Source organism: Alosa alosa, chromosome 14, assembly GCF_017589495.1.
Source record: "Alosa alosa isolate M-15738 ecotype Scorff River chromosome 14, AALO_Geno_1.1, whole genome shotgun sequence".
Classification (NCBI taxonomy): Eukaryota; Metazoa; Chordata; class Actinopteri; order Clupeiformes; family Clupeidae; genus Alosa; species Alosa alosa.
Window position 1 is genome coordinate 6,653,830 of NC_063202.1, and position 19,395 is coordinate 6,673,224.

General features: G+C 41.2%; 1 protein-coding gene across 1 annotated transcript in view; it reads right to left on the bottom strand.

Annotated features, from left to right (window-relative positions):
• The window catches only part of tox3 (TOX high mobility group box family member 3), a 43,643-nt gene extending 27,591 nt beyond the window's left edge, over positions 1–16,052 (bottom strand). Inside the window, 1 exon segment of the mRNA XM_048263001.1 lies at positions 15,227–16,052. Within this exon segment, the coding sequence (XP_048118958.1) occupies positions 15,227–15,328 (102 nt within the window). The 5' untranslated portion in view covers positions 15,329–16,052.
• Between the last annotated feature and the right edge of the window lie 3,343 nt (positions 16,053–19,395).

Sequence of the window (19,395 nt, forward strand, 5' to 3'; positions counted from 1 at the left end):
AAATCTCAGGAACACAAACTGCTGAGTGGTGACTCATATATCAGTCTATTACACACTGCAGGGCTGACTGTATTAAACAAATGGATGTGCCTACAGCTGGAAGAAGAGAAGCAGAGGAAGGGAGCAGAGGTTATTGTCTAATTTAAATCTTGGCTCCCTTCCCAGAGCCCAACCACATTCCAATTTGTGGCTGTGTTGCTTGGCACTTCTGACAGGGGTCCTGCTGCAAATACTGTTGGGCGCCCCTCCAGAAATGTGTCTGGAAACTAACGATCAACAGGTCGCACAAAGATTAACGGTGTGAGTGGAGAAAATTAGCTTGAATTATGAAAATGCGAGGATAAGGGTGTTGTCCTTAGTTTAGTTTGTTTTGAATAGATTTTTGCTTTTGCTCTGTCATTTTGTCTCTGGAGTTTACCTATATTTTTGATGCTTTTAAACGTAACCAGGCAACAAATGGTTGTGGGTGCAAAGTAGGCTTGCAGCCACACACACACACACACACACACACACACACACACACACAGTGCCTCTTGAAGGATGCTTTTTGTAACAGTGTGTTTTATTTTTACATTACACAAATGGACGGACAGCTGTGAAGGCGGTTCTGTGGCTAAAAGTCAGACAGCTTCTGCTCTCCTGCCCAAACATTAGAGACAATTCACTATTTCAAGCACTGAGTTTTCACCAATTACCTACCATTCGTCAGTTTGACTGACACTCTAACAAAAGGATCTTGGGAGCTCGATAACAGATGCACTTACATCTTCTTTTCAACACACGCAGGGGTTGTTGTTCTTTTTTTGACAAGAATTACCCCCCAGTCTGTGCTGCTAGTATATTCTTTCTGTATTTACTCCTAAAATTGTCATTTTTAAATGTTTTACATTTCAAATGAAGAGGAAGATTATGATACTAGTGTAGAATAATTACAATAACTAATCTGAGCCATTCATTTCCCATCATTATAGTGACATTTAGAAAGCTGGCGAACAAAGCCGTACTAAGGATTTATTCAGATATGCAGTGAAATTATTCCATTCCTTCAATGTGGGGAGACAGCTCAGAGATCAAAGGCACCTGCAAAAAATGACAACCCTTAAGAATTACTGGAGTTGGTCCATGTTTCAGAAGATTTCTTCTTTTTGTGAGGAGAAAAAACACACTGCTTAAAGACCAATGCATCTGTTATAAACTACACAGAAATGGCACTTCTTTTTTGATGATGCAAATGTTCTAGCAAGCTCCAACCAGTTGGAATGCTTCCCACTGTGGATTTCCTGCAGGATAACAACACGCTACTTACATTTTCCACCACACTTTTCTGCACTGAGGTATGTGTCAATCACATTAAGTCATAAAGCCAGTTTTTCAAATACACATTACAACCACAAGCCAGGGTATGGATATGTAACGGAAAAACCAGAGTCATGATTTTTCCCACTTAAATTGCCTAGGTGCAATAAAACTGGCTCCAAAGACTCCTCCCAGTAAGATGGTTTTGGGCTTCACATAGGACTCCTGTCAGGTTTATCTATGGTGGGGAATAAAATGACTTTGACAGAGGGACAATATCCTCTGAAGGAAAAAGCAATGGACCATATGTGGTGACTGAATGCTCAATCTAGTGCTCATTATAATCCTCCCGTGTCACATCACTGATGTGATTTATTTACATGTGGAGGCAGACATATTTCAGGCATATTCTGCTTTTACACACAGCCAATTGTATAAAACGTTTACTTAAAAAAATATATTTGGTTTTGATCAAAGCAAGTGTACATGTTCGCCTGGCAGATTTTTATCCCATTTTCAAGAAGAAGAGACAAGAAACGGGGCCAGTGACACATCCTGTACACAAGTCTCGACCTCTATTTTAGGGGCAAATGGGAACTGTACTGTGGGTTTCTGCATTAGAAATAAATGGGTTTCGCGCCAGATCCACACACGATGCGATGGACCAGACCCCATCAGACCAACCACCCCACCCCACCCCCACCCCCAGCCCTGATCCTGGGCACACACGTGAGAGGCACTCGGCTCCATTCGTCTTCATTAGACTCACGCTTGACCCGCTTCTCCACATCTCCGTCATGCCCGAGCTCTTCAGGGAGCCGCGCATGTGTATCCTTAGCGATGTTAGCCTAGATCTCCACGGAGCGCCGGCTTGCGTCGCGCCACAATTGCAGATTTAGACAATCACGACTGGGATGTCGGCATGTTGAGATTGAAACAGAGCTAGTGTAGTGGTTGACACAGTGGGTGCTGGAGAACAGGAGAACATTCCAGTTATGTCCTGGAGTCAAAGGGCAAGGGGGAAAAAAGAAGAGATTCTACCTGTCATTCTGCCATCAGCCAATTTATTGTGAAATAGATAGTGCTAGATTTACTGGACACATAGGAAGAATTAATCTCTCCATTCATCGCTGCTGAAGAGATCGACCCAATTAGGATGCAGGATTGGCTGTCAGCTCTTGAGGTTTTGCATTTCTCTGATCAGGAGGAACCGCAAGACATGTTTCCCGCTGGCCCTGATAGAGAAGAGCAGATGGAAGCGATGCAGGTTTTGCCCAGCGTGATCATCATGTCTTTTACCTAAATCTGCAACGTCTGGATATCCATCCCTGCAATTCGGTGTGACTTGATTGACTACAGCACAGAGGCTGCCCTTGGATAGTTCTCCTGCACTTAGTAATTGAGTGGGGCTTTTATTTCACTGCCGTTTTTCTGCTGATAACTACAAGTGTCTCCTTTAATGTATTATTCCTTTTTATGGGCTTCACACAAGAGCAGATTGCTCAGTGGCCGAAAAGAAAAAAAGATTCCACGACATTCATCACTGCTCGGAGGCATTCCAATCCCAATGATTTCAGATGATCACTTATAATCGTTCCGGTAAGCAGGTGCCACGTTAGATCAGGGGACACTCATAGTGGTCAATGTAGAACTGTCAGGGACAAAACTGCATGGCACATCAGATCAGCTAGCGTTTTCTTCCCAGGGTTCACTGCGTATGACTGTCCATCAATCTGTCGACTTATTTGTGTAATCAGTCAGTCACTTCAGCAAGGGCTTGAGCTCAATCGGCGTCGGCCTAATTGAAGCCATCATTATCAGCTGCCTCTGGAAATGGACTAAGAAACCAGGGCTAATGTTGACTCTCACTCCCCCTGTCCACACGTGTATACAAAGAGCAACAGTTCAAAATGGCAGACCTGTCTTCAAGGGACATTCCATCACCGGCGATGACAAAACAGATCATTCTTGTCACGTCAAAAGGATAAGAAGACAGAAATCAATGAACCGGTTTTCAATGTGCTGGAATTAGAAGCAAACAGGAGTGACCCAATTTAAGTAGTCACTACTAGTCAAACCACCCCATACCATTTTTGGCATAATCACCGCATTATAACCTATTTTAATCCAGGTTGTTTGCATTAACATGTATGAGTGGAATAACATACAGTGCTATTACCTCCACTGTACAAAGATAAACATTATAAATGCACTCATAAAGTCCTCACATGCCATGTAATCCCACACGGGTCATTTTGAAATGAATATTCTGGCTTTTGAGGGGTGGGTTCTTTGCCAACAACAGCAGTAGTAGCATCAACGAAAAAACCACAGAAGTCTCCATGCACGGCTGCATTTTTAGAAATGCTTCCATTCAGATCTCATTTAAGTTTATATGAAATAAGATAGGGGCCCTTTTTATGTTCCAAAATGTTTAACTAATGCTTCGGGGGCACGATTTGTCATTATTATGCAGCATGGTCACCTAACACTTAAAACAAGATCCTTCTAGATTTTAATTAAGTACTGAGGCACCTCCCAAGGGGGGCCGTTTGGCAAAGAAAGCCACTTTGATTTATGTACTACTTGTGTTGTTGCTTCTTGAGCCTTGCCTGTTGTGCAGAGCCTAATGTTAAAAATATGGATAAACCAATTGTTCTTATTTGTTAATTAACTCCTGCAATATTTCAAGAATGCTGTTGTTACCAATCTCCTGTACTGTTAAACAGAAAAATGCTTTACATCACTGTTGGGAAATGACTCATAGGAGTGTGAGAGAACGCCGTTAGGAAAGCGGTAGCAGCAATCGTACGGAACTGATTGGCTTTTAAAACATTAATTAGCTCTCAACCTTCGTGGCCACCCAACTGGATCAGACTACTGTGAGAATACAGACTAATGAATTAGTCAAAACATCATGTACACTTTAGATTCACACTGCCCTGTGTCATGATCCCAAAAAGCAAACATATTCGACCAAATTACAAAAAGAAAAACTGAAGCATTCTGATGAGTGTTCAAATGAATCTGAAAGACAATGCCCAATAGATAGATAGATAGATAGATACTTTATTGATCCCCAAGGGGAAATTCAATATAAGATGTATAAAGCCAGAAGAGCTCAACGATTCTGCACATGATAATACTGTAATAATGATGGCTATGGTATGACTTCCATGTGACATTCATTCCCCTCATTAGATGTTGCTTATGGATGATAGGCCACACCCATCTCCCACCATGTCATATACAAGTAATGTAGAAAGGATAATACTAGCTATTCTTCACTGTTCTGGCAAGTGCACAATCTTGATAGCCTTTCATGCTTCACAGAAGCACTATGTCTTCATTCCATTTGTCCTAACTACTTCCAAGACCAAAAAAATGCACAAAGATAAAGTGCAGATAATAACTTAATTGACTCCATCATTACAGAGTACACAGATGAATAAGCTTTATTTTAATTTATGAACAGAATAGACCATCATTGAGGCAATTATGAAAATAAGGCATCAGAGTTAGCATCCTCTCTCTCTCTCTCTCTCTCTATGTCATCTCTGCATGTCAGCTCATCAACACTACGCTTACTTCTATTAAGATTGAAAGTATTACTATTCAGATTAGTTTCACTTTATGACAATTACACGGGCTGACTCAGAGATTTAGACCTTGGCGAATGCCTGAATAAACAGGGTTGTTTCACTCCATCTGTGACTGAACATCTGGGCCAAGAAAACAGGAGGAGATGAATGCCTTCATGACAGTAGTTTATTAGGGCGGACATGCTACGTAATGGCTCTAAAACAATACCCCATTGAGCTGCAGGAGCCTTGGACCTAACGTGGAGCACATGATCCATGCTACTGTCCAAGGATTACAGGCGGACTGCTGTGTGCAACGCTACTACACGCGGTGACCTCTGCTGCACGAGGCTAGAGATCTCAAAGCACAGCGAAGATGTTTGTCTGACATGGAGCAGAGCTTTCACCTTTGGCACTGACTTTGAGGAGTATTAAGGCAATGCAGCACAAGCTCTGCTATATCCTACCTTCAGAGAGGGAGGGAGGGAGGGAGAGAGAGAGATAGAGAGAGAGAGATCAGGGGGAAAATATACTAAAATAAATATTTCCCTGTTCAAAGGTGCGCACTTCCAATTCTAAAAGAGGCAGAGGAGGTGACTGATCTACCTACAAAGGGAAAGCGCAAGACACTTCAAAGGCCGGTCAAAACTTTACCACCCCACCCCCAACGCTAAGAGGTTGTCTCCGTACACACACTGTCCCCTAACACCTGTGAAACTAAAAGGCGCTGCAGCATACAGTCTTCCTAACCTCACGCCAGGGGCAGAGGGAATCTTCCTGAAAACACGGCTGTGATAAGGGGACTCGTTCCGATTAGCTCGTATGACTTGTGAAGGTCAGAGCAGCCTGGCTGAATGGCCACAAGCTTTCATAAAACCATGCAGCGTATCATTATTTTCACAGTCTTTCATTATGGACGGTTAACCTTGGATAACTCTGAAGTAATGCTTTAATCAACTGCCTGTAATGTCTTTGATACAATGTAATCATTCTACCTCTCTCTTTCAGGAGAGCTTTCATGGGGGTGGATTTGTGTTTTGTGAGGATATCAAAAGATGAAATATGGAGCAAGCAGAGCAAATGGTTACTGTTGATTGACAGGGAATTTACATCAGTTTTACAGGGAAATCAAAGCCCTTGTTACAGGAAATCTCCCACCAAATATCCTATAAAAGAATATCCATCTCCATCTGTAATGGTCTACAGCCACAGACATGCGGTAATGCAACAGAATACACTTATTCTGATACTGAATACAGGACAGTCAGAATCCTGCGCTTAACTGTAGATCCTGCCAAAGTCTCTACATGGAGATTTACTGAAACCCACAGCCCCTGCCTGCCCCTGATATCACCAACAAAGTGGTGCCATGTCCTGAATACCAGACGAATAAAAAAGGTGGACCTGATAATTCACTCGGACACTCAGACAATTGTAAGTGGAAAATGGCACGCCAACGACAACACCCCCAAATCAACACCTTGCTTGTTCTTATTGCTTTCATCATTTTAGCAAACAACCGAGGGGCGGTCGGTCACCTCCAAAGTCCACCTGAATGGCCTCAAATCAAGAGCGGATGAATGGAAGAGGAGTGGAGCCAACTACAGGGTGACTTTCTGCGTCTCCTCCCTCGACATCAATACAGCATTGAGAGAGACAGAGAGAGAGAAATAGAAAGAGAGAGAGAGAAAGAGAGAGAGCAGATGGAAGCCAGCTGCAATGTGGCTCTAATTGGGCCTTTATTAGAACATCCTAAACGTACCATTCAATTACATCCAGAGGGAAAGGGCGGGCTCACTCACTCCTTTTTTTGTTGAAGATACTTTTGAGGCCAGTAAAAATCCCATCAGCAATGAAGCAATCACTGGACAATTTTTGGAAACTGTCTACAAAGCAACCACTCCACGGTTTTAATGTGCGTATGAAATAAATATCAGAGTTGGGCCTGGTACAGTATGAGAGAAACCATATGTCTCCAGGCCGAGAGACAAGAGCTGTGCAACTTTTTATCCCCTCTCTCTTTCCCTCTGTTGATTTTATGCTTTTTTAATGTCTTCTCTATATTTTTGCTCACTAATGAAAATAATGTATAAATGGAGCCCAAAACAATGTGCTATCAAATTTAAAATTACTGGCAGTGGACTGAAAATGTATACTCTGAACACAAAATACTTTTCTGTGGGACGAATGGAAAATGTCATCCAATGCTACATGTATATTAAATATTAAGGTTGTGGTACCCATGAGGACATGCTTTGGTCATTCAGTTCCTCTTCTTCAGTGTTTCCTCTATGCTGATTTGGTAGTGGCAGCCCCCCACGGTTTAATTTTCTTCCCCCACGGTATCAGAAATGGGACAGACGTACAATAGTCGCAGTTGCCTTTCAAAATTCATTGTGCAGACCTGTTGTAGATTCTCCAAATATACAGCTCAATCACAACTGAAAATAATGGCTCATTGTGTGTGAATAGAGGTGAATACATATAATTGTTTGTGTTGCAGCCAAGTGTCAGTTGTCAGTTCCGTGGGACGGGGGGACGGATTTCGGACAGGCCTTTCCCCACTGCTTAAAAAAATCCTAGAGGAAACACTGTTCTTTAATATTGCAGCTTTCCATATATTTACCCAAGTAACCTAGAGTTGATTTAGATAATTTGATCCCACTCTTGCCAGCACTTGAGGCCAAGCCAGGTTTAAAGTGAACAACTACAACACTGTTTACTTTCTTAAAAGATCAAACTTCCTTCTCAGACAGATCAACGTTTGTGGTTCAAAGGAATGGGCTTCAAGGGAAAACATATTGTAAACAAAATAAGGCTTAAGTCCAAACGTCTTCGTACAACGTGGCATAAAGCTAAAGTCTCTCTTAATGACACAGTATTATAGCTACAAGCTGGGGAGCCGAAAGCAACAGCAGCAGCCTCAGTGAGAAAGATCTGCCACTTAATTTAACATAAATTATGTCGAATTACAATCCTGGGGAAAACAAAGGACCTCAGACTTATCAGCCTAATGCACTTCTATAAAAGATCCAATTAAAGTCTGCCACAGTGTGCTGGTGCTTTTCCCATTTATATTAGCTTTTGTGAAGACTATTAAACTTTATTTATTGGGCGAGGATGACTTTGAATGCCATGGTGTTAATTCTTTAGTGGGACAGGATTAGCAGATTTTTGAACCATGCACTGTGCTGTTGCTACAGAGAATATTATGATCTTTGAGGTGGAAATGTGTGTGTGTGTGTGTGTGTATGTTTTGGGGGGGTGGAGGGGGCAAATCTATAATATCTTTAGGCTGTGACCTTTCAAACCAATAGTGAACACACATGGTTGTCCAATTTCCATAACACTAACTAACGCTGGAAAGCTCCACCTCCCAGATAGGCAAATTTGTGTGATGGGCTGGAGAAAGGATGATAAACATGAAACAGGACCTGTTTACTAATGGCCAAGTGCCTTTAAATAATGAGCTTTTATTTTTTCCCCCTATGTTCCTGGTCCACCAACAGCGAGGTGATTTAACCATAAAGTAGCACTGTTATTGAGGAACAGTATGGCGTTGCTGCCGTGGTTCATTTCAATATGCCCTCTATTTGAACATTCAAATAAGCCTTATATTTACTCCCATTATCTGGGCTCTTTGCTCAGTGAGCCTTATGAATATTTGCACACCTGCTGCCATTGTCACTCCCTAAAGGACAACCTGGTGGCACAAAGCATTATGGGAATGTGTGCCTCGGCTACAGCCAGCCCCTAACAAAGAACTAATGAAATAATCACCCCAGTATGCTTCTCTTTCATCTGACATGTATGTGAGACCCTCCATATTTCCCTGTTGAATGCTGCACGCAAATGAAAGCTGATTATGCACTCGGGTCAGTGGTCTGCCCATTTGCAAATGAATACCAAAACAGTGAGTAATGACTGTATCTTGGACGAGGGAAAGGCTGTTCACGACAATGGCAGTATGGGTCACAAACATAACTGAGGTGAAAGAAAAGATCTAGATGTCAATAACGGCAAGACAACATTTTGGCTCTTGGGTTTCAGAAGGAAAATCTTCCACCCCTGTGTGCTAAGAGAGGGTTGGGGCAGATTTGGGTTTGTAACCCAGGGGCTGGGAAGGGTTTCCATTATCATGGCTTTGTCTTAACGAAAGCTCTTAAATCTCAGGTTACTTCCTGTTGAGAACAATAAAATTCTACTTTCTCAGGCCATTAAGACTTTAATGAAAGCAGAGCCTAGTGTAACGGAGTTGTCAAAAAAATCACTGTGGTGAGAGAATGGCTAACCATTTAAGTTAACCATTTTGTTGTTAACCAACATGTGTTTAGAAATATGTACAGGTCTTGAAACAGAGCCTAAAATATAGCAATAATGTGATTGCTATACCAGATGTAACTATATCCTAAAGCAAAGAAATATGAAGGTCACTTATGAGAGAGAGAGAGAGAGAGAGAGAGAGAGAGAGAGAGAGAGAGAGAGAGAGAGAATCCAATTGTAATTTAATATATTTATGGAAACTAGGACAGTAGTTTGGCAAATCATAGCAATCACTAAGCTTACATGTTTTTTTTTCTGTATCTAAGGGTGGAATACCTTGGGTGTCTAATATAATTTATCAACAGATATAGTACTTCCAAATAAAAGAGGCACAGTGCAATACTACTGATACCAGTGGCATTGCCAATCCATATGTATAGAGAAGTCAGTCTATTTTTGTCTCACATGTTCTCAAGGAGAGCTTAGTGACTATTTCAGCTGTTCAAGATGAATGTTTCTTGTCTTTCATGCTCCTGTCTCTAACACACACACACACACAGATGTGTTAGAGTGGTATAATAAATAGTGGACTGAAGAACGGATGGTGTGTCATGATAAATGGCTGTAATACGACACCAAGCCTGACACCAATTCTTCAGCACTACAGTCCTCTTATCTAAACTGCAGTCACACGTGTTGGCACCATCCACTACTGCAGGAGGCTGTCAGAAGATTCCAGAAGATATCATAACATGGGTTTCCACATGTCTCCAAATTCTCCTTACGCTAAGGCCTCTGGGATGTTGTTTGAGGAAAAGACGACACCTATTCAATTTATGGCCTGCCATGAGATTAAACATGCTCTTTATGAGATCTGATCAAGCTAATGGGCTGTGTCAGCCAAAGATTTACATATTCAGCAGCATCCCTGATGCACATTATTGAGATTACACCAAGGGGCCATATCACTGCTTCTCAACAGTGGAGGGGGAAGACCATTGTTTTTGGCAAGTGCATTTACATGTGTGTCACTATATTTAGAGGTGCATTGGTATCTTTTTGTAATGTTCTAAAAATGATCATTGAGGGATGCATATACATTGGCAGCTACGCTATAGGGTGGTTTGTTGTTAGATTTATTAATACAACTGCTGCATGCAAAATGGCCTTGGTCATCTACAACCACAGGAGGATTAAGTATCATCTACCAATTTGTTCAGCATAACATCTCTCATGGCCTGTCAGTAAAATAAGCCTGCTTGGCTTCAGCTGTTTCAGGGAAGACTGAGTCCTTTGTCCTGAAGGGTACAATCACATTAGAACACAGGTTGATCTTACAAGACAAAAAAAATGGATCAATATGAACAACAGCAGAAGCAACTTCATTGGATTTTATTTCAGTGCTTTCTGCACAGATGTGGTGGGCTGAAACAGTATCATGCCAGCGTTTATCAGAGTGTGATTCGATATGAAGGTCAGCTTAGTGGACTGTGTGTACTGCAGATCCAGTGAAAACAGACCCCACTGCGGGTGTCACGGCCACAAGTCTTGATGTCAACAATTTCTATATCTGTTCATCTTTATGGAACACGATACCGCTGATGACATGAAGGCCGAAAAAACATTATACAATAGCTGGTCTTTCAAAAAAACAACGAGTGCTGTCTGCTCAAAAATAGGAACCCATTTCATGATTAATCAGCCTCTGCATCTGGTGTACTCTGTTGTTTATGAAAGCCTGAAATGTCATTTCAGTCCTGCAAGTATCCCATTGTTCTTTTGCTTCAGGGCCACCAATCTCTTTACACCATTACAAAGGCAAATATACACTATCACTCAAGTGTCTGAGCATGGCTCCCATGGCAACATCACTGCTGTTGTTCAAGGGTTGTCAAGGAAGCTCTTCCTTCACAGGAGTTAAAAAGAAGCTATGGGGTGTGGTCAGAGAATAAGGAAAATAACACTAATGAATGTGAAAATACATGTTTCGTGGCACACATATCTGTGTTCTGTTTGACTGGAAGTGTAACCTAATATAGTTGAAAGGCTGGAAAAGCAGAAAGAGCTGTAAGGAGTTTACCTTTTTCCAATGAGAAAGCACATTTAATAAACATGATGAAACAGTCTACGTACAAGGGGTGATTCAAAAGGTTCAGAGCATACAAAACAGGTATTCATTTCTACCGTGGAAAAAAAGGGCTTCAGCAAGGAGCTTTGGTTTCATCAATCAGGCCTCAAAAATAACTAAGTAAGCAGCTTCTCAAGGTACCTCCATTTAAAGTTGTGTTTGGATATGTTTAGAATGTGTGTGATGAAATGGCACCAGCTGCGTACACTGTCGGCATTGCACATGCAGCTCAGTGTTTGGAGAGGACTTTAACCCTTTCAATCCTCATCTCACAAAAGGCCCAGAACAACGGATGAATGGGGGGTAGGTGGAAGAAGAGGGTTATTGGGGGTTTGGATGGAGGCACTGTGAGTTTTGCACTGTGAATTTTGCCTGGGGTGGGTTTACAGTGGAAGAGGCTGTAATTTAACATCACTGATGTCTCCCCCGCATTTCCTTTTAGCTTTGTTTTCCATGCTGAGGCGTGAAACAATGCCAACCAAAGTCCTCACAATCAAGCTTTTGTCTCTGCCAAAGCAGCGTATACAGGGGGGCCCCTCTGACATCTCTTGATAACCACAGCTGCTTGCTCCATCCTTGCATGTTACACTATCCACAAATCTCCCAACAATGGAGGGGGCTGGATTGTTTTACTGTAACAGTTGGTGCAGCTCCACGTTTGACATCAAGTACGTTTTTTAATAAAAAAAAATTTGCTTCCCTTATTTATTTGGTCTACTCTAATCCAGTGAAAGCAGGGGAAATTAGTGCATGCACTGTACAGAATTTCAGAGGTAATTTGTCATATTTTTACAGGCACCATCTGCTCTGATAAATCCTCCATGGTACACACTTTCTGACACAAAGTCCAAAGAGGTTGTCATGGAGAAAACTCCACAAAGAGAATCATCTATGCTTGTGTAACTAAATGACGGTGATCATTAGAGAGAGAGAGAGACAGACAGAGAGAGAGATGGCTTTCCACCTGCTAATTTGGCTCATACTGAGCCTTTTGACTCCAACTGAACTAGTTTTAAAAAAATGAGTTATCAAAATATTGATGTGTTTGCTCATATGCCTTTTAACAGTCTAACCCACATGCAAAGCATCTTCATAAGCGAGCAGAGTGCACTGTAGTGCACTAACTAAAGATACAAGCAGTAATGGAGTCTTTAATATCTCTTGGACAACTATCTTGATTGAATCCTGCCTCGACTGATTCAGCAGTGCTGCACTTAAAGAGTATCTCAAACTGAAGAAAATAAATGCGCCTATTCATGTGAAAGGGCCAGTCAGTGCAGTAAGAAAAGTCTAACCTTTCAAAACCTTTCACTAGTATTTAAACTGAACTGTTTTAAGAAAATATACTAGTGCCATACTGTAGATCCAAACTCTACATGTTCAAAATAAGTAATGTAACATATACATTATTTTACCCCTATGAGGTAATTCAACATCAGCCCATGGCATGTCCAGGATAATATGGACAAGTATTCCTTTAAGTATCTCAGAAGTGAAGCTATTCTCTTGTAAATTTCTCTGACTACAACCACATGTTCTCTGTATAAACCAAAGGGCCAGTAAAAACCGCAGCCATTACGCAGATAAATTGAGTTCTGGTAGAATGTAAGACTGCGCACAATTAAAAAAAAAAAAACACCAAACTAATCACTGAATGAAAGGGGTTTTCTGTTTGAATGCTCCTGAACATTGTTCTTATTGTGTTGTGGCCTGCAAAGAGAATAATGTAGAAGGACAAGCCTTTCTTACCTGAAATATAATTAATTACCTTTCATGTATCAGAATTAATGACCTCAGCTTGCTCAGAAGTTATAAAAATGAGCTATACTAACATTTATTCAATGACTAAATCCAGAATGTAATAATATCCATACAAAAGAAAGTTGTTTTGACTTACAACCATGTACGTTTATTTGCAGTTGGTGTCTTTGGATGTAGAACCTCATTAAGTTTGAATTACTCATTGTGACTGCATGTGCAACAAAATCTCATTTAATGTTTTGAAACACTGACTGCACAACTTCATTTTTCTGTCATTTAGGCTACATCACAGCCCTTTGGGAATGATGTAAGATTGTTTGTGATAAGCACAACTGTTGGCGTCCCAGTACAAGCAGATTTCTGTCAAAGGATAGACTCCACCTTGCATGCAAAAACACACACAAAGACAATGCTAACTGGACACATAATGTGAGTAACTAATTGCTTTGGTTTGACTTCCTCCCTGTCTTCATCCCTTTCAACCCCTCAAATCCCTTATGAGGCAGTAAGATTGATTAGACAGTTTGGGGTAAATAATGTAGTGGTCTCTGGAAGGTATGCTGATGATGTGATGACTCAACATGACCTTTTGATCAGTTTTAGTTGTGTTATGATTGAGCACCCCACACACACACACACACACACACAGCACACCATTTATGTGCTAACTCAACACATACCCTGAGAGAATCTGAACTGTTTTTACATTTCTCCCCTTTTGACATGTGGACAGATTTGAGATCACATGTAGGCCTACTTTGAAAGTAGGCTATATGCTTGAAACGTGAGGTCATATTAACTATATAATGACACACATTGATTTATGATTATTGTAAAGAGAGCTGATGACTATCACAAGCAAATGTGCATGCATATGCATGCCAACATAATCATGTTGTTCGCATTGAGATACTCGAAGAAACCAAACTTGTTTACGACTCAAAAACGCTTTACACACGGCCTCATTATGCAAGCTTAATAAAACCATTATAACTTCCACATTACCACATAGCTGAATAACTTTTACAAACCCGTAAGGGATATGACTAATAGGCCTACATAATGTGTCAGGAAACAAAGAACAAGAAACGAGAATGACAGACATGATCAACTACACTTCTAATTCGGTGCAAATAAGCTACTGATAGCAATTTGTTTCTGATAACAATGACTTTTTACATGAGGTTTGACATCTTACTAACCTAGCCTACATATCAAAAGAGCAGGTTCTAGAGGCAATGGCCTGCACAGGCAACTCGTGTGCACTCTCATTTATGCCTATGACCATTTTCACATTGAAAATGGCATGTGACGCTACCGACAAGTGCAAGCAAATCCAACAAAGTATTAAACTGCTGGCGCGAAGTTACTGCATATTGTTCATCTGTAAACTTTATCGAGTTTAATACTAACCTAATGCACTTTAACGTCATGCCTTCTGTTATTCATTATAACGTGTTTATAACTAATTACAATTGACGAAGAACATCGTTATTTAGCCTACACAGCCCTTTTACCAATCTTGTAATATGAGCTCTCCTATTGACAAGTCTTTGTTTTGGGTCAAACTATCGATTTCAAACACATTGTAAACCCTCCAAGTTGAGAGGACCTTTTAGATCTGTACACCTATAATAGCCATGAATTGAAAATTAGGCTATGTTCCATCACGCAGTAAGTTTCAAATGCGCCCCCTCCATTCCGAACAATAGATTTTCGGTTAGAGGTTTTACTTTGATACAACATAGGCTACTCCCGAACCAATTATTTGAACCACTTGTATGTCTCCCTAATTGTCCGTTTATTACACTGCATCCGAGCATGTTATAATAGTGACATCATACGCTAATACTTACACTTCCACCTACCATAACGAAGTCCCTGACCTAAGTCTTACACTATAACAATGACATAATGAAGTGCCAATGAAGTTTGTATGGCCGAAAGATAGGCTAGGCAGAGCCTCCAGGTTATCGGACATCTATGCACCCTTAAACAGAACTGTTGTATCACAGCAATAACGAAGGAACAACTCAAACTGGTCTGCGTGTCAAATATCAAACCTTATCCCAGCATCCGCGAGCATGTCGGTTTATCGGACGGAACACAAATCAACTTCAACCCAGCAACGACGCGCTGTGCTAGTCCCACAAATACTCACAGTCCACGGTGCAAACAGAAAATATAGCCATCTCACCTTATTATAGTTGTAATAGCCCAAACAGTGGGAAAAATCCAGGTTCTGTGGATCTCCAGGAATAGAATTCCCTCCGGCAGCCGGGTAAAAGCGTACATCCATGATGTTTCTGTGTGTAGAGCGCAGCTGTACAATGAACTGAGCTCAATTTGTTTTCTCTTTTTACAATCCACGCGCAGTAAGCAATGGAGAGAGACGAGCAGGCTGTAGTCGGGACGGTGCGGGACAGCTCGGGGAAAGGGAAAGGGGCGAAGTGAAGTTTAGGTAATCCTCTTTCACTGGCGTTTGTTGGTGCTCCTGATTTAAAGCCTAAAAGCAATTGTGTGATGTTAGACCTTTTCCTAGTGGGTTGGGAATTCTGTTCCAGGCCACGGTGTTTCAGCATGCACATATGAGCAGCAGCTGTACACAAAGAAGCCACGCGACCGGCAAAAGAGACTCCACAGTCCTGCCTGCTGGTGTGCCACAAAACAAAATGGAAAAATACACGGTGACTATTACGAATCTACAAAAATAACCACTTTTCGCTGAAACGTAGACTCATTCAAACTATTCCCATAGTGATAGCACTGTCTTCTGCCCGTTAAGGTCCATGCGTATCTTGTTATTTAAAGTTTTTTAAAACTTGGAGAAGTTTGTCCTATGGTTGCACCAGTTTCAATTACATTAATTCCCTCTGTGGAAGTCCCACGGTGCGGATTGTGGTTATCCCGCTAGTTTTGTCCCTTCTTAGCTTTCAAATGGTGTTTTACACTGAACTGACTGGAGGTAACCTTCACAATCAGCTCCGTGCCACTTCTTGACGCGCTCAGTTTGTAAGCATAATGAACAAGGGGAACATGCGGAGAAGTAGGACCACTCCCCGGGCACCGCTCGCCACTCCCCGTTCTGGGAGATACACAACTGTGACACTTCGTGTAGCACTACTGTGCTGTGATACAGAGGTTTCAGACTTTGATACCCTCGATCGTTTTAGCTGGACTGGCATGTATAATCACAAACGGCGTCAACATCTTTTACATCCAGTCCCTCTGGGAAAACTGTCCTATGCATAAAAAGCACATACCTACACCAAGAAAGAAACACATGTTATATAAACGTGTCACTGTTTTATGTCAGAGTGATACCTACTTGAGGTGAGTGATAAAATATGTTAGTAGAGTAGTAGAGGTAGTTACATACAACAAGATATTGTGTGTACTGATGCACAAGTAATCACATGGTTGGCTTCACCAGACTCCAGTTCTGCAGGTGGAATTTACATGTGAATGAGAAACTTACTCTTTCTGAATACACAGCATCTAACATTGGTTCTACAAAACATGTGTAAGTAGAACAACTAAAAGTTGTTTTCACTACTACTTCCTTCATAGTAGACTAATACTTTATTTTGTTCTCATTAAGAAACGTTGATGAATTCTAAATTCACTTTCACAAAGCACAATGGGACACTTCTGATGACTGAACATACGGTAAGACTCAGAACACACAAATAAGTTCAGGGTATTTAATGGGGGGCAATTAACAGCTGAAGAAACATCATATTGTGCATATTGAACTGAGGGAAGCATAGAAATGCATGAAACAGGGACACTGAGTCATTCATTTAATCATCTATTTGGGTTACTGTGTACAGTGGTCAAACCTGAATTCAGCAGAAACACAGACTGCAGTGCAGATATAAATGATACGCATTAAAGACATGTTTACAGCATCTGAAGTCATAAAGACAATTTAACAAGCCTGTGACTATACAGTTTTGTTCTACACAGAGTGGACGCGTGTTCAATACATTACTTGCACAAAGCTAGACAAGTTCTTTGTTCACCACAGAAAACATGTCTGAACAAAATTTTACATAAAACTACATATGCAGTGAGTCGAGTTGCCACAGGAAAAAATGAGCTCAAAGCCGCATGTGTTCAACAAGCCAAGCCAAACAGCTCTGTCTATTGAAATAGCATGCTGGCCTTCCGCAGAATGACCACAGGGGGCAGAGGAATTAAAAAGTAAAAGGATGTCTTTACACTTTATGACTTTGTGAAGCCCCTGGGATCATTAACTGTATTCTGACTATTGTGGTTTTACTCACCGACTGATCTGTCCTGTTATACGTTTCATTAAGGTCCACTGGTAGGAGGTGCAGCACCCTATGGAATCTAGGGTCAGATAAATTATTGGAGCTGGTCTACCCACACTCAGATTTTTCTGTTTTATTTTGTACTGGTATACATATGAGGGCTAGGAAAAGACACACAATGTTGTTAATTTCACATGTAACTATAGTGACGAGGATAAATAAACTATGAGAAATAACAAGAGAACTAACCTGAACCAGACAAGTAAAAATAGGTACACAGTTAGTGTGGGCACAAACCATTAAATGAAAACAGTTTTTGATTGTTTATGTAATATCATAGAGGGGCCAGTAATGGTACTACATTTCTCCTGTTGCCTGAAAAACAGATGTCCCTCTCTAACCTACAACCAGGGGTTAACACAATGCTTTGATCAGATTATGCTGTCCTTGATACAAAGACACACATTTCAACTCCCACCTAGCCCAGTGCCCTCTGACCAGAAGGTTAAGTATATTCCTTCAAATGTTTGTTGACTTTAAGGTAAATTTGTGTGTGTGTTTGGGTGTCTATGTGTGGGTGTGTATGTGTGTGTGTGTGTGTGTATGCGTGTGTGTGTGTGTGTGTATGCGTGTGTGTGTGTGTGCGTATGTGAGTGTTCATGTGAATGTGTTGTTGTGTATGTGTACATGTGTATGTATGTATGTGTGTGTGTGTGCATGTGAATGTGGTTGTGTATATGTGTACATCATGTGTATGTATATGTGTGTGTTTGTGTGTGTGTGTGTGTGTGTTGTGTATGTGTGTTTAGTGGAAAGGTAATACATTTTCCGTTTCCAGCATTTTCCGTGTCCATGTTTGTTTACAGTATATGCACATGCCGTGTTTGTCAAACATATTGCAGAAAGATTTAATGTCTGGGTGGAGATCTGTAGCCTCAGTAAGATTTTGCTGAATAAGGTCAAACATCAGCTAATGTAGAACATACAGTGTTATGCTGCAAGAGCTCGTATGACATTGTGTTTTTTTATTCATAGAGGTATCAACATCTAACCAATCCACTGCTTGTTGTAACAGTGAAACATGCCGGTGTAGTGAACGCAGGAATGTTGAGCGCGGGGAGAAAGTGGGACACAAGTTTACTAGATGTATGTTTATTTCACAGCGTCACAGCAGCGCCTAGGCAGCGTGGCGGGCTTGAAGCAGGCCGGGGTGAGTGGGAAGCAAATGGTGCTATTGAATTACGTGGATGTGAGCGCTGAATGTATTTTGCATGTACTATGCTCCCCGAAGAGTGAATCAAAGAGGTATAAAATGCACTCACATTCCAGCCAGACCACAGTTGCCATGCTGTAAGATAAGCGATAATCCTCATGGCTGTGCTTGCTCCAGTGCGCCACTGATTTCTTTGTGCTGGGTTGTACCCATACATGGAGAGAGATTCCATATGGCATGAATTGCGAAAAAAAAACGCAGCCAACAAATACATTTTGTCACACTAACCAAAGGCATGTGTACACATGTGGTTACATGATAAAAAGCAAACACATTCTCTCTCCCTCACTCTCTCTGTCCCTCTCTCTTTCCCTCTCTCTCTCCCTCCCTCTCTCTCTCCCGTTCTTACTCTCTCTCTCTCTGTATTCGCTCTCTGTTCTACTTTTTGCTTTCCCCTCTCTTTCCCTCCCTTGCTCACATATTAAATAGGTTATGCAAAAAGACCATCATGCATCATATTATTTCTCCAGAAATAGCACTTCTCCATATCTCATATTCACCTGGTTGGAGTTGTTGTATTTGATATGTCTGGATATCAACTACCTCAGTCCCCGTGCTGGTCTTTGATTCCCAATTGTTATTCATTTCTGTGTTTAATGTTGTTTGCCAGTGTGGCTGGGGAGCTGAATTAATTTCCTTTTGTTGGTTTGGTGTCAGTGTGGCAGCCAGATGAATTATGTCTAGCTACCATGTGTCATTTCCTCTCAGCCAAGCAACATTGTCACCATTTGGTAACCTGAAAACAAATTATCCTCCACTGGCTCCGGTTCAAATTCAATTATATCCGCGTAGAGTAATTATGTGGAGGTATAAGAG